Below are 16954 nucleotides of genomic sequence, written 5' to 3'. Positions count from 1 at the left end.
CCACCTGTGCCCCCTTCCTTTTCTTTCTCTTACCTCAAGCTGCTCTCATGATGCAGCCTCTGTTCCTCCTATTTATCTGAAACAGGCGCACCACAGAACAGGTTGTGCATTGAGAGCAGCTTGAGATAAGAACAGGGAAGGGGGGCACAGCCATGCCTCCCTCTCCTCTTCTTATCCAACAGGGGTGCATATGTGGAAGGAGGGATTTGCGCCATGGGAGCAGAGCCGATCCTGATCTCATCTCTGGCACTATTATTCTATCCTATTTTTTCACATATGAATTAATGTTAAATGCTCATATAACTTGCTACTCAAGAGCGGTTTCCTCATACACAAACCTAGTGAGTATAGATGCACCACTATACTCATGTAAGTAAGCCAGGAAGCAGTGCCTTTGACAAGGGACATGCTTGATCAAATTTTACTTCCTTCTCGTGCTGCATCTATGAGACTGCTTTGTGAGAAGGATCCTTAGCTTGTTAAATTGGCTCCCAGCTTCATAATTCTGTCTCTTCCTAAGGCTCAAGGCCAAGCAGCCATTTAAAAACTATCAAGCCACAAGGAAGACCGTGACTCCACCTGCTTGCAATGCAGTTGGCCAGAGATGTATTTAATTGGCCAATAATAGGTTAAGAAATGTTAGTTTATTACTCAACGAGTACAAGGTTCTTCACTAGCAGGGAGATTAATTACAAATAGAAATCTTGTTAACAAAATAATGGGCTCCAGTAGAGCCTATAATAATTTATAGGACAATCTCTTTTCTTGCCAGTGCATGCATCAAAACAGAATTGTTGGCAAGTTTTCATAGAGCTGCTGTATAAATGAATCTTGAAGTTCATCTGGTCACCTCAGGTATTTTGGGGTCTTTGGGAGAATGAGCTGATGGAAATGCAGCACAAGCTGTGCCTGTTTATTTTAGCGAGTCACAGATTTTAATTAGAGTATTAGCCAACTATTCCTTCAAAACAGAGCAAAGGACCTCAGTGAATCCAGAAGCTTAGTTGGGTAAGCCCAAGCAAGGTCATGAACATCAGATGCCATAGGAGTCCAAGTACCAAGGCACACTTTGCTGCCTTTTGTTGCCTGCCCTTCTCTATAAACAACTGTGTAATGCCATTTCTCTTGCTTTCTTTGAATATCTCCCTAAAATCTATTTTCCATGAAGACTTTGGCACAAATCCTTAGTTCCCATACCCTGCTAAACCAATCCTATGTGCAACAGAATTATTTATATAAAAATTTAGAAAAAACATTATTAAAAAATAATAAATCTAACTGTATGTTACAGAATGTTGTTCAATCTTTTGTGGAACTGTAAGAATTCCATAAGCCAAAAAACAAAACCCTGATCTCTGACCTTATAGTTGAAAATCTAAAGGTTATGTTTTAAGTGGGAGAACGTCCCTAGGATTAAAGCATCTGCCATTTGGCTGCATCTCACCTGATCCCAGCCAAGGCAACCTGAGGATATTCCTGGAGAAGGAGCTGCTACTCCATTTGGAATGATGAGCGTGACGAAGGGCACAATCCTAACCAACTTTCCAGCACTGGCATAGTGGTGCTAATGGGGCATGTGCTGCATCCTGCAGTTGGGGGCAGTCATGGAGTTCCCCTCAAAGTAAGGCAATGTTTGTTCGCTTACCTGGGAGCTGCATTGCCCTTATGTCAGTGCTGGAAAGTTGGTTAGGATTGCGGCCTAAGTGCATGAATCCAAAGAACATGTACCATCTAAGACACATGTTGCTAAATTGATGTTGGACAAGCAGATGAGCAAGAGCATGCTCTTACCTCAAGAGATGTTGGGTCTAGCACAGACAAGTTCTATTCTTGTCCTCTCACATCAACCTAGCATCAATAATCTGTTCCAGGGGTGTCAAACATAAGACCATGGGCAAATGCAGCCCCTGGAAGCAATTTACCCCATTATAATTGAGCTCTCATATCTTGAAATTATGAACAAGATTTACACATTTTCTCTTTTGTCATTTGAAGCGAATGACAAGAGTAGAGTTTCTACGTGAGAACAAAGTGCTTTTTTCTGGCCATCATCTGCTTTTCTGCCCAATGTTGCTTATATGCAACAGGGACCAAATGTGTACACCTGTGGGCCAGGCAAAAATGGGTTAAAGATGTCACATCCTGCTCTCAGTAGGCACCATGAATGTTATCTGGTTCACTATCTAAAACAAGTTTGATACCGCTGGGCTAGAGCATCACAATTGTTGTTTTTGTTTTGTTTTTTAAATACTTAACCAAGAAGGAACCACCATGGACTTTTTGCACCCAATGAGGAATCAGTGTGAATACACATTTGCTAACCAGACAGGGAACTTTATCTTCTGACCTCTGGTTTTGGGGAAGCTCCCTGATTGCTGAATTATGGGCTGGACACTGTGGTTTAATTTTCAGAATGTGGTGAATTAGTGTTGTCAACTGTGCAGGAGGAGCTACAACAATTCTGTGTCTGAGATAAGCAGACTACAAATGAAACAGAAAACAAAACAGGTCCCCTTAGTATAACATAGAGCAACTACTCATTTATTACAGTTTATGCATTTTCTTTGGTGTAGGCTGAGAGAGACAATGGCTGTCTAGTGCCTAGGACAACATTTCTGCACTAAGCAAACCTAGACATTATTTGCTTGGACATTTTAATCTAGTGTGTTGATTTTTGGTTTTGAATTGGTTTTTAGTGGTATTTTTAACAGATTTCTATCTGTTGTGTTGCCATGTTAGTTGGGTTATGTTTTATTACTGTAGTGCTCTTAGAATTGTGTTTTATTTAATGATTGTTTTATTTAACAATATCATTATGTAAGCTGCCTTGAAGTATTTGAGAGGCAAGATATACATGCATTAAATAAATTTATGAACACTTATTGAGCCCAGTAATGCTCATATGTATTCTAGAGCAGGGGTGCCAAAACCCCGGCCCTGGGGCCACTTGCGGCCCTCGAAGCTTCTCAAGGCAGCCCTCAGAGAGTCCCCAGTCTCCAATGCGCCTCTGGCCCTCCGGAGATTTGTTGAAGCCCGCACTGGCCCGACACAACTGCTCTCAGCGTGAGGGCAGCTGTTCGACCTCTTGCGTGAGCTGTGGGATGAGGGCTCCCTCCACTGCTTGCTGTTTCATGTTTGTAATGCAGCAGCGGCAGCAAAGGAAAGGCCAGCCTTGCTTTGTACAAGGCTTTTTATAGGCCTTGAGATATTGCAAGACCTTCATTCATTCATAGAAGTTCATCTTTAATATATTCATTTATGTAAATTTATGTAAATTTATTCAAATTTTAAATGTAAATTAATTCTTTTCTTCCCCAGCCCCTGACACAGTGTCAGAGAGATGATGTGGCCCTCCTGCCAAAAACTTTGGACACCCCTGTTCTAGAGGACTGGCTACATCAAGATCAATTCCTGTGGCAAAACCATTTCCCTACCATTAGCTCCCACGTTATACAGGTCACATGTAAAAGCAACCATCTGACTTATGGAACTTTCCATACTTACATCAGGGACTCCAATGAAGGTATAATACTGGAATGAAAAATAAATACATGATCCAGGTGGCCAACACATTTTGTGCTCCTATGATCTGACTGAGTTTTTCTGTGTTTACTAATTGTCTCTCTAAGCAGTTTTTAAACTCATGCATACATGCCTACCTCTTGCTTGCTACCAGCCTTCAGCGTAGGTTCTGCTGGCATGGGTTGCTTGAGAATGACCACACTCCTTGGCTAAAACCAGCCCTGTCAGGTAGACTGCCCTCCTCTACTGCCAGCTTGCAGGGGAACCAAAGGGGAAGTCAGGGGAACCAAAGGTCTATACGTGGAAGGAACAGAGATTTGCAAGCTGCCAAGCCTCCTCTCTTCCCAGTACTGGCAAAATGCAGTACCATGGCTCTTGTGGTCAAGACTGGACTTAAACTGAATCAAGATTTCTCTACAGATATCAAGCACTCACCAATGAGGTAAATTATGAATTTATTAAGAGGAAAAAAGGGGAAGGAGGAGAGCAGCAAAGTTTAAGAATACAGTTTTGGAATAATATCAGACAGATAGAAAATAACAAAGTTGAATTTCTTAAATAAAACCGAGCAGATCTCACCACTGGAGCACAGCTTTAGAGCATCCACAGAGTGCTGTAACACCATCGTTCAGCACAGCCAAATGCCATGCTGAGTTCACCAAACCGGAGGCAACTAACACCCCTTTCCCAAAGACTCTTTTTATATCTTTTGCTCACCTTCTTGAAGGTTCCCACCAATCAGAGGCCTAAAGCTTTCTGTAGGGTCTGGAAGGGTGATGCAACTCACACCCCCAAGCTGGGAACACAGTTAAAGCCAATTCTTAATTAATGATCTGAACATCCTAACCTTGGAAAGTCCAAACAATCTGATAACCAAGGTGCTTTTTTCAGAACAATTCCAACTGCCTGTTTACGCCTAGGCAACAGAAACTGGAAGGGTCACAGCAAATAGATAACCAACTGCTTTTCTCACTGAATTTTACTACCTTCTCAACCAGCAAGGGTGACACAGGCCTTTCACACAAGATGGAATCCTAAGCACCTTAGAAACCCAAATTCTTCACAGCGGGGTACATAACTTGCATACAGAAGGACACAGATTCAATCTCCACGTAAAAGTGGAAAAGAACCCTCTCTAAAACTTGGAGTGTCATGGCTAGTCATTGTGGACAGTATTGAGCTAGAAATGTACCACTGGCTTAACTCAGTATAAAGCAGTTTCATATTTGGAATTGGAAAAGAGTGAAGAGTGGGTTGGGTTTTTTTTAAGGAACTGTGGAGTTTAGAGGTTGCCAGCTACAATAAACCAGTTTGTCTTCTTCCTCTATGTACAGAGAAGCTTGTACATAAAGCTGAAATCTATGACCAAGAAGAATCTATGACACTGGGAAAACAGTGTGTATGGATGAGTAGTCACCGAACCATTATGCTAGCCACCTCAGCATTTCCCATCTTCAAACTGCCAAACACAATACCAAGATTTACTTCTGTAGAGTCTATACAATTTTTTTGTATTTGCTAATAATCAAAACAGCAATGGCAAAAATCTAAAGTAAGAATTAAGACATGACATTAATTGCAACATCCCAGACTGTCTGAAAGTATAATTTCACCGCTGACTAGAGCAGTGGTTCTCAAACATGTAGCACCAAGACCCACTTTTTAGAATGACAATCTGTCAGGACCCACCGGAAGTGATGTCATGACCACAAGTGACATCAAGCAGGAAGAGTTTTAACAATCTTAGGCTACAGTCCTACCCACACTTACCCAGGAGTAAGTCTCATTTACTATCATTGTTAAAAGCATATACAGGTGTGTGCCACTTAACCACGGGAAAATGTTCTCCAATCCCCGTCGTTATGTGATTAGGTCATTAAGTGAACATTCAGTCCAATTTATTGCCTTTGTTGTGTAAACAGACACTCCCTGCCAGACACTAGCTGACTGCACAGGCTATGGGAGATAGATTGCCTCTTCTTTGCATGAAGGGCCTCTCTGTTGTGTAAACAGACACTCTGCTGCAGGCTATGGGAGACGCAATTGCCTCATTAAGAGCACCTTTACTGTGCTTTGACCACCATCATATATGCGATCCGTCATTAAGCAAATGGTTGTTAAGGAGTGCATGCCTGTACATAGTAGTCTGTTAAAAATACAGATCTGTAACATTTCCCCAAATGCAGTTACATACCATGGTAGCATCAAATCTAATACATTAAAAATAAAATATTAAAATGAATGGAGACTCACATGAAATTGACTTGTGGCCCACCTAGTGGGTCCCGACCCACAATTTGAGAAACATTGGACTAGAGTGTAGTATTATGTTTTTATATGTATTAATGAACTTATCTATTATGTTTTTATATGCATTAATGAACTAATCTATGTCTAAAATCCAACATTAAAAAAAACTGACGTTTGAAGGAAGGTGTATATTTGGCAACATATTTTTTCCCTTGAAGAAGTTTTATGATATCTTATAACACATTAGAGGCCTCAACAGATATTGGCTTGGATCTGCTGAAGGAAGGGAAGCTCTGGATCCAACTCATCAAGTTGGGTTCATAGCATGTATTTGATTCAAAGTTTAAATTAAAGAGACGAAAGCAAATTTATAATAACATGACTTTATTTAAATCTCAGATTTTAGAAACTGGAGATTATCGTAGATATGGGAAACAATGAGATAAAAATATACTCTCAAGAAAAGAAGAAAATATTCATTGGCCAGTAAACATTGCAAAAAAATGTATCTCTCAAAAAATCTCACTATTTCTAACACTGTGAACCTCATGATGCAACTTTCCACATAGAGTTCTTCAAAATTTATTTACTTTTCTGATTCAGTTGATTTTTCCCAATACCTAATTATTCAGTCTTGTTTTCATGGAGAAAATGGTCAGGAAAACCTGAAGGATAATAAAACAATCACTGTTCTAGATAATATTTAAGAGTTTAGCAAGAAGTAATACGTGTTCTTTGGTTAGAAAGCAGGAAAAGAAGATGCAAAGTACTTGCTTGTATGATAGATAAACACTATAGCATTCTAAAACAGGAGACAAGAATGTCAAGAGTGTATTCTTCCCCCACTGCCAGATGGAAAGGCTATTATTATAAATGAAAGGCAGCAGTAGTGGATGCCAGGCACTTTTGTTGTGTGCCAGATTCTGAAGTCCAGATGTAAGCAGGTTACCCCTGGGACAGGACAGGCTTCAGCTCCCGCAGCAGAATAGAACCAATCACAGTTTTCTCAGTATTTATGATGAGCCGAGCTGCAGATCCTTCCTCCAGCTCCACTGTGACTAGCATCAGTGACCCACTATGCACAGTTTTAGCTGCAAACCTGCAGAATGAAAACAAAATCTGTGAACGCATTTCCATGAAACCAAAAACAGGTGCCATGTTTTCTTAAAACGTTAATGAGTTTAAATATCACAAGGTAGTCCCCAACAGTCTCCCAACCTATCAAAGCATTCACACACACGGCTCTACATCCTAAATATAAGAAAAATAAAAATCCCGAACATGCTGAAGAAAGTAAATTAGATTTACATAGCCTCTACATTTGGTAAAGTAACCACTGATACTTTGTCTAAAAGTAGAGTATTTATAGGTGATTTAGGGTCAGATGTGTTTCTAGTAAGGTTCTTCTGTTTTCTATATCTAAAATTTTTAAAGAGTTAAGTTTTGTTAACATACGTATTTCCAAATATACAGCTCAATAGGAAATGACAACTTTTAAAAATAACAAATCTTTCCCACTTCAAACCACATGAACATTAAATATACTTCTGTCAACTTAATAGTATGAAAGGAAGCCAGCTCTAATCTTGCATTACCAAATTCCAAAACATGAAGAACCAACTCATTACATGGAATTAAAAGCAAAACTAGTCTTTTAAGCACTGCAACTGACTGAAAAGCCATTTTAGGCACAATGAACTTCTATCAATCCTGTTAATTCATTCTGCATGCACAGCCAGGTCCTAGAGAGAGGAAGGAAGGCAACTGCCTACCCTTCCATGTTCCACAAAGAGCACACCACCCCTGTTTTTTTTAAAAGAAAGGGAAAAAACCCAGAGAACAACGAAGTTGCTGCACATGGGCTTTTGAAAACACTAACAAGTGTAGAGCAGGTCTGCGACCCTCTGTGACCCCACTTTGCAGGTCCAATTCCCTCTCCCCTTTCTGAATGACACGTGTCTGAATCAGAGCCATCTGCCTCAATTTGCGGAACATCTTCAGCCACAATAGAACCCAGTTAGCCCTGACAACAGCTCACAATACATAAAAATAAAACTGCTGGGCTGACAGCACGCCATCAGCTATTCAAGAGCAAACCAACTGGTCAGTGTCTCATGTCTGACAATTAGCATGGGCCTTGCACAGCGCCTCCTGGGCTCCTTAGGGATCTGTTTAATTACCATCAACATAAAAGAGGGAGTTTATCAGCAGATACTCAAAAAGCTTCACTCTAGACTTAATTAAAATATTAGCCTCTTCAGCAGGAAGCAGATTCTCTTTAAATGAAAAGTAATTTCTTTTTTAAAAAATTAAGCATATCAACTTCAGAATCTTGTAACACATTACACTAATTTAGCAAACATAAGTCATTCTTAAATGTCACTCTTCACAGGTCAATATATTTCTTTCATACATTTCCACTCCTCCACTTCCAACAAAAAAACAAATACAAATGTTTCAAAATAATACTGACAGCCCCATTCAGAATTTTCACAAAACTTTAAACCCTAGGTTTCTCCCATCAGTTTGGAAAGGGTGATAATTATGTAAACAATAGTCTTATTCCTCTCTTTATTTACTTAACACTCCTGTCTTGGGATTACAAGGAAGTAGATTCTGCCTGAATTCACACAATAAAAGCTCCAGAGCTGGAGCTCCCATGGTGTTTCATAGCCCCAAGGCTCATTTTATTCCTGGTCTAGTCTAAACTGCAAGTGATATAAAGTCAATGTTATTATAAAAGCAAACATAGCCCAAAGGCACTATGGGGTCAATGCTGGCTGGGTGCCTTTAGGTGCCATTTAAGCAATTAGGTAAGTGTTACAGTGGTGAGTCTCCCCCCTTCCTGTTACATCCTCTCAGAAGAGTGAGTGGGGAAATGTGGGAAGATGAACACTGGGGATACTAGATACATGAGGTGCCCTTTCTATAAGATCCGGGTTGTACTGAAGTGTAACTGTCCTTCCTGTAAGATCCAGATTGGAGGAAAGTGTGAAATTATTTGAAGTAGAGAGAGAAATTAGACAGCCAGAGAAATAAACCCAACAATTTAGATACCAGTGTGGAGACTTACTGCTCTGGGAACGAAAAGGGAGTAACCCACCAGGTTGCCCGTTATCTGATGAGCATGGGGACTGCAAGGGCAGAGACCAGGTGCTGCCAATTTGGAGATACGCCAGATACCTGAGAACAAGAAGCTACATGGGGTAGCAATGGAAGGGCAGATCATCCTGACAATTTTAAGGTTATTTGATTGGAATGAACCAAAAATGGCATTAGCTATATTAATGGGGGAAGTGAGCCTAGAGTGGGTGGTTCATGACTAGAGTGCAGCAGGACTCTGCCCATTTGAATACTGGCCTTGCACAGTGAGACTTGGAGATTTTATATGTAGTAAGTAGCTAGTCTGTTGTTTTCTGTTTTAAAATACATGTATTACACTCACTGTTTGGAACCCTCCCTTTGGAGCCTCAACATGTGAGATGGAGAGATTTCCTCTTACTTACTAACATGAAAAAGCTTTAATAAATGTTTTAAGTAAATTGCTGGAGTGTGTGCATATTGATTCACCAGATGGAACAAGGCTACCCCAAGGAACCCTTGGAAGTTTTGGGTAAATTAGCCTATAACCTGGTGATTCCCCTCCTTCTGACTGTGGCTGGAGCCTTGGGGCAGAGAGGTGAAGGCAGGCAGGGGGAGGTGGGCATGCTTGGTGATTTGCATGGTGGATGATGTTGCAAGGAGGTGGGGTTCGGGCACATAAGCTTGGAAATTATGTGACCTGCAGTCCCTTTTGGGCAACAACACTGCAGTAAGGAATATCTGTTTGAAAGGAATATCTCAGAATTTCTCTTTTAAAAAAGATTTGACTGTCAACTAATAAAGTGCTAGTGAAGTTCTGATTTCTCATGCAGTGTGGATTAATGATGCTTTTCAGTCTGAAGGGAATTAATGTTGGAAGCACTTAGTGGGTAAACAAGTAAAAGTATTTGTTTAAAACTCAGATCTACCCAAATTACATAGGAATTGGGGCGGGTTCAATTGGGGCATCTCAGTGAGGAGAGCTGAACTCTTCCCATTTATTGCCCTATACTCTGAAGCCCTTTTCAGCCAGTCCCAGAATCAGAGCTTGGCTGAGAAGCAGAATGTCAGAAGGGATAGACTGCAGACGTCAGCCATGAATGAGGAAAGGCTTAGTATTTCCCCATATTCTTCCTGTTGCTCTAAAAGTGAAGCCCTTCCACAAGTGTAAACAAACACGCCTGCTTTATAATTTTTCTTGGTATGCTGTGCCTTTTAAGAAATGTGCTTTGCTAGTGGACAGTACAGATCTTTGAATGTTGTCTCTTGAGGTCTAAGTATACATTACAAAGAAAGATAATTAAACACATCTTCTTTAACAAAAATCACTGCAGAGAACCACAGCTTAGATCAGGACTGTGGCACATGTGCACTTTAATCCTTCCTCACAGCTGTGTTTTTTCTGAAAATTCTCCCCTCCAAATGTCTCTGAATAGCAGTTTTGGGAGATCTGTTTTGGTGGGGAAATGGTGTAGGAGGAGCGTTTACTTTCCTCCTCAGGTGATATGGTCCTAAAGTAGTTTTACTCCCGCCCATGGCTGCTTTTTGTTGAAGAGACATTGTAGATACAGTTTGACCACTGGGGGATCAGACAAATTTGAACATTAATGATAATTAATATCTAACATACAGATGATTTAATATGTTGATGCAGTTTGTTTCTTTGTTTATTTATTTATTTGATTTGTAATCCACCTTTCTCCCTGAAGATCACCCAAGGCTGCAGCTGGGTTACATTTGGGATAACATATTTACCTATGACTGATTTTTTTTTTAAAAAGTTCCTTCATCAATTAAGGGCACAACCCTAACCCCTTATGGCAGTGCTTTCCAGCACTGGCACAGCAGTGCCAATGGGACTTGTGCTGCATCCTGCAGTTGGGTGGCACTCACGGAGGCCTCCTCAGAGTAAGGGAATGTTTGTTCCCTTACCTCGGAGCTGCACTGTCAGTGCTGGAAAGCACTGACATAAGGGGTTAGGATTGTGCCCTAAAATGAATGTTTGGAAATGTTTCTTTTCTTCCAAACCCCCCTGCAACACACAGCATCAGCCAAAGAAGCAGGACTTATAGCAACTTCATTTTCCTTGAAGTACATGCCTTATTTTTTGTAGCAGTCAAACAACAAAATAAGTCTATATCACCACAGGAAAAGAAGGCATGCTCAAAATTAACAAAATCAATTCCTGCTCAAAAGTGAGAGGCTCATTTATGGAGAGAGGTGGCATCCCCACATGTTTCAAATTACATTTTTCTCTTGTTATTACAAGTATAAAACAGTAACAACAAATGCTCTTAAAATACAATGTGCTTTTTGCAATTTAACCTCCAGTGTATCAAACAGCAGTCCTTTCAACCTTGCTATAAATCTTGTGCCACCTTGGAATCTTTGCCAGCCCTCCAACTGAAATGGTACCACACAAGAGTGAGTCCTAGACACTTTAAGCTATATACATTACTCTCTCATTATATTCATTACACTTTAAGCCACTATATACATTACTCTCTCATTATATTCATTCTTCCCAATCTTATTACAGTGCTCCATAATACTAACCTAATCCAGCATTACTCAATGTTTGTTCCCCACGGTACCACTTTGCCTGGTCCACCTACTGAAAGTATCACCAGAAGTAACTGGCGATGATTTTATCGCCAGTTACTTCCAGATTGGGAGGCCGGATATGACACAATACACACAGGCAAGAGACTCAGGGTGGATGGGAGGGCTTTTCTGAACGCACAAAAAGCACATGCTGGGGCTTTGCCTGCTTAGCTTCCTACCATTGCTCACTGTGTTGCGTTGGTGGTATTGCTCCCAGGCAGTGGAGGTCTGGGGGTCTCACATGTATCACTGGACACCACTTCAAGTGTCTCAGGTGCTATGAGTACCACTGGTTAAGAAACGCTGAGCAAACCACAAGCTAAAACTGATTCATAACACTGAACTATCTAAAATAAAGCTATTATTCCCTATTTTGGCAATGTATGCTAATATCACATGACGAAAGTTACTATTCTATATATAACTTTAATATAGCATTCATACCTTTCCCCTTTTTGCTTACACCTATTGCTTTAAAGCCATTGAATAGAAAACATGGAAGATAGCTATTTTTCACCAATATTTTCTGAACTCTAAACAGCTCTATATTGAGATTTTGCATAATCTTATGTATTTTTCCTGCAGGAAATATGATAATTTTAATTATACCCTAAATCCTTAAAATATGTGAACTTTGAAAAGCAACCTGAAATTTTAGAGTTTCTGATAATTTCATGTAACACAAACAAAAAATAAAACTGAAGTATACTTATAGCAATCACCAGTTCCTCTTCGTCCACACCATAAAGAAATATTGACAATATTATTGTTTACAGCGCAATCCTATGCATGTCAGAAGTAAGTTCAGTTGTGTTCAGTGGGGTTTACTTCCAGGAAAGAATGAATGGGATTGCAGCTGAAAGCTTTTAAATCAAACAGCCTAATATAAGCAATGTTTCCTAATGCTAACTTTAAAATCATAGCCACTATTCCAAGTGCTTCCTTATTCATATGATCTCGATTAAAAGATGCACACAAGATGTTACTTTGCAAAAAAGAACATAAGTCAGTAAAATTAAGCCTCTGATTGCTTATTCACAAAAATCATATTTGTTTACAACAAAAGTGGTTTTTCAAACCACTACAACACGTTTTCTCTTTTTCCAGTCTGATCCCTAATTCTTCTGTTCTTCTAAGTTCAATTTTCTCCTCTTTTCAGATTTGCTAGTTACCAGAAGCTGTTACAATGGCCCATTCAAAAACTTTTCCCCCTACCCTGTATATGAAGCCTTCAATTACTGCCTGCTGAAGCAGACAGAATCCTATTAGTAAGAAAGACGATCACAAGATGCAATGCCCAGCCCTAGCTGTACAAAAATAATTAGCCAAAAGTTGACAAATGTGTAATGAAGTTGCACAATGAATGCATGCAAGAAATTTGCAGTAAATTAGTCTTCTAATGCCAAATACTGTAGTAGAGTAAAAAACTCCAGCACATTATTTTATAAATGGCACTAAGACAAAGACATAAAAAGTCAATAACTTATAACTGCAGTTAAGTACATAATGAGTATAGCATAAACCAAAATAGAATGCTCCTCAATGATTTTGAAAACAATTATTTGTTGACAGTGATATCAAATCTATGGCATATTAACAAAAATTTAAAAAAAATTTTATGGTGGAACTGCATGTTGCAATAGAGCCCCATGCTTCTCTTGTAATGCTAATGTTTGGGATGGAAGTGTATTTGCAGGGGAGAATCAGCAGGTGTGAGTCTGCTTAACTTCTTCCACCCTTGGGTTCTCCTGTACAAATGTTCCCCCCAGCTGTTTTTAATCTATTTTCCCCAAACTGTGTACCAATACCAAGGTTAGTGGAAGAAAAATGGGGGGGAGGGGTAGATTTAGAAGAGAACTATCATGTGTGAGAAGAGATAAACACCAGTGCTACTGAGGCTTTCCTGCAAGTGCCGCTCTGTCATCTTGGCAAACACAGGTATGAGTATATGCATTAACATTTAGTTCCAACCATCTTTCTCTAAAAATAGTGTAGTCCTGATCTAATCAATCAATTCAGGACACTCACAGCTCCCCCATGACAGTAAAAAAAATTTCTCTGTATGTGTGGACAGGCTCCTTACCCTGCAAAGTATGGAGACCTTAATGTGAACAAGAGATTCACATATGAAATCTGTGAATAAACACATCTCATGGTTGGAGCTCATACTTCCACAATTTTCTCCTAAGAGAATTAAAAAAAAAAACACTTCGAGATAAAATAGAGGTTTGCCATTTTTTAATGCTAAATTTGCCTTTAATACATCATTTCATGCTATTGTGTGAAAGTGTTATTTAAAAATAACTGGCTTCTCTGATAAATTTTCAGTAACATCTATGTTAAAAATAAAGGTAACTAAATTTAAAAAAAATAGAATTTTTTACATTCTCATTCAGTAGATACAGGTATGTTTCAATTTGTAAAATTGAGTGTGTTTAACAAAAATCATTTGTTTTGCAGAAATAATCCATGATGTTTTTAAAAAGCTAAAAATATAATTAGCTTTGAAAAATGAAATGCATTCTTTTCAGAAAATTAACTCATAAAAGTCCCTTTACTTTCACTAAAAAGAAAGTGATCAACATATTTTGCACTTTATAATTTCAGATACAGAAGCAGTGCTGTCCTCTAGTGGACAGCAAACAAGATAGGTGTATAATCTATTTGGATTCCTTTAGCATCCTAATAGCTTGCATGTACATGTTTGAAACTGAAGAATTCTCACTTACTCTACTTCTGTTAAATGGATATTTACTAAGTTTAAAAGATTATATTTAGTAAACCAAACTTTTATATGATATATTTAGAAAGCATAAATACATAAACATTAATAGCAGTTGATTGTTACCGAATATCTTTGCTGAAATACATAATGGATATTTATTTACTCAGATTCAGTATTTTTGTAGTTAAGAAAAGATGTGCAAGACATTTCCTTAAAGAGTAATGATGAACATGTCCTGGTACTTTGTTAATTACTGGAGGAGTGGAAGGCCACAGGTTTTTAAACTGGATGATCATTAACTATCTGGGGAAAAAGTGTTTGAAGGTCATTACTGACTTCAGAAGTCAAGTGTAAGGAAGGTAAGACTAATTAATACTGCATTTAGATGATTTGAAAGCGAGTGGCATAATAGGAAAGCTCTCACTTTGTGATTACTCTGGCTTGAACCATTCAACAACCAATACAGAAACAACCATATACAAGTCTGGGTATCAAAACCAAAGGCTACAAATAGGATAGTAACATGTTTAGATTAGAAAATAAGAGTATATGATACACAAGAACCTGCCTACATCTTACCGGCATTCTGTTTATAGCAAGCTGTGATCTGGATTATGTGAGCTGGATTATGTGAGCTGAATTGTGGAGAAATGATTTGCAGATGACTTCTGCATTTCAAAAAGAGATTGGATTTGATGGCACTTGGAGCCCTACCAAACTTGATTCATTTGCCAACCCTGAAAGGGATTTATCTATTATTTCCACTGCGTAGTTCTTGGAGCAGGAGTTGTGGGCTGCTGTACTGTTGAAAGCCACAGATCTTCCTGCACAAAAATGGAAGCCCAGGAATGTGACCACTGCTGCCTGATGAGGAGTATGATCTTAAGCAAATATTCAAAATTCTGGGGCTTACAGGGCTCCAAAACAAAAAGAACCAAAACATCTGAAGGGAAACACAGATAGCTGATTGTTTACTCATGGCTAGAACAGACCAGCTGAAGCCTCATAAAAGAGCTTTTATATTAATATTATATTATCTATATATAATTGATATGGGGCAAATCAATTGTTGGACTGTACTATTTCAGAGTGCCATCATGGGATTACACCTTTGAAAGCTCTTCCATATACAAAACTAGCATGTTGTCCCATATCCGTAGTTTCACTTACCTACAGTTTCCAAATTTCTCCCGTTGTACTCAAGACTCACCCCTCTTTGTTTGCAAATGCTTAGCAAAAGATGACTGTAAGAACATTAACAGGAAGTCCTCTGCTGTCCATTTTCTGTTAGCATTCTCACTGTCTCACCCTAGTATTCCTCGTCTAGCAGCTATGAGTCTTGAAGGGCTGCAGCCTGCCTCCTGGTGCAGTTACCTCCACTTCCAAATAGAGGAGTGAAGGCTTAGGGGGGAAAAATAGAACTCGTTTTGGAGGGGGGGACTTTTTCCCATTTCCTTCCAGAACAACTTTCAATTTTTCCATTGGAGTAATTGGAAATCAGGGAAACACTGGAAAAAATTCTGATGAAATGTTTTTATTTTACTTTTTTTGAACGAGTGAAGGTAATTTATAAGGTCAGGTTAATCAGCAAAAATGCCATTGTGGTATGAAGTCTACTGAGATAGGAAATGGTCATTACTGTGCATACTATTGACAAAATACAACATTCAAATCCAAGATGTATTTCTGCACATAGCGGGTGCTGCTGCCATCTTCAAGAAAGGCGCATACAGGCTATTCGTTGCCTGTGGGTGCTGCATGCCTTCTACTGGTGACCTAATTTAGTGAGGAATTCAGCAAGACTGCTTTTCTTTTGACTTGGCTCCAGTCAACCTTTTCACCTCTTCTTTCAAGTGATAGTGACACTGCCACTCTGCTACAAACTGGGAAAGAAACATCTTTATTGCCCTGCCTTGCTAGAGCACCAAAAAGGTGGGGAGGGGGGCAGGGGAGAAGTGCAAGAGACTATTGTGGATACCAAAGTCCCAGAGGAACAATCTGAAAGTCTGGGTGAGAACTCTACCAATTCAAGAATACCGTAGGGTGCAGCAGTTTGCAGCTCTCTTGTGGGTATACTTACAATTATCCATGTATAAAATGCTTTTGTCCTTTCATATATATGCCAATCAATACAATTTTATATGCTAATTGTGTTATAAATGATACAATTTATATTAAAGCAGTAAAATAAATTTAGGTTTGATATGGAAATAACTATTGCACATATTTCAATTTTCCCCAAAATGTCAAGTTTTTCCTCCAAAACAGAAAAAAATTCCCCCATGACTTCAAAATTTCCATAAATTTTATGTCTTCACTCCTAAGTACCACCTGGAATACTATGAAGTATTACTAGTGGTACTAATAACAATGACCTATAGTAAGGAAGATTTGAGTAACATACTAGTTAGAGGGATGGCAGCACAGGGGCGGGCCTTCTCTGTAGTGGCACCACAACTATGGAATTCCCTACCAGGGGAACCAAGAACTTCCCCCTACCTCATGATTTTCAGCAAGGGCTCAAAATGTTTATGTTCTATCATGTTTGAATGATAGGAAAAGTGTGAAATAAATAAATAAATCTTAAGATGCAGCAGCAACAGGTATATGGAAAGGACGCTAGCATTTTGAGCTAAAAATTAAATTCTGCTAGTGCTAATTTGCATATTATAGCAATAATAGTTTTCATGCTCTTTTGCCAATAAGGATGCAACTGAAGGAGGGAGTCAAGATTAAAGGGAAAAAAATAGTGTTAGGGAAAGAATAAAATTA

At 39.1% G+C, this 16954-nt stretch overlaps 1 protein-coding gene across 2 annotated transcripts in view; it reads right to left on the bottom strand.

Annotated features, from left to right (window-relative positions):
- Nucleotides 1-6139: 6139 nt before the first annotated feature.
- Nucleotides 6140-16954, bottom strand: part of AP3B1 (adaptor related protein complex 3 subunit beta 1) — a 214257-nt gene continuing 203442 nt past the window's right edge. For both annotated transcript variants that reach the window (XM_066614924.1, XM_066614925.1), the window contains one exon: nucleotides 6140-6871. In XM_066614924.1, coding sequence (XP_066471021.1) covers nucleotides 6718-6871 — 154 coding nt within the window. In that variant the 3' untranslated portion in view covers nucleotides 6140-6717. The remainder of the gene's footprint in view (nucleotides 6872-16954) is intronic.

This window comes from Tiliqua scincoides, chromosome 2 (assembly GCF_035046505.1).
Source record: "Tiliqua scincoides isolate rTilSci1 chromosome 2, rTilSci1.hap2, whole genome shotgun sequence".
NCBI classification, from domain to species: domain Eukaryota; kingdom Metazoa; phylum Chordata; class Lepidosauria; order Squamata; family Scincidae; genus Tiliqua; species Tiliqua scincoides.
This window is presented reverse-complemented; position numbering and strand designations above follow the sequence as displayed.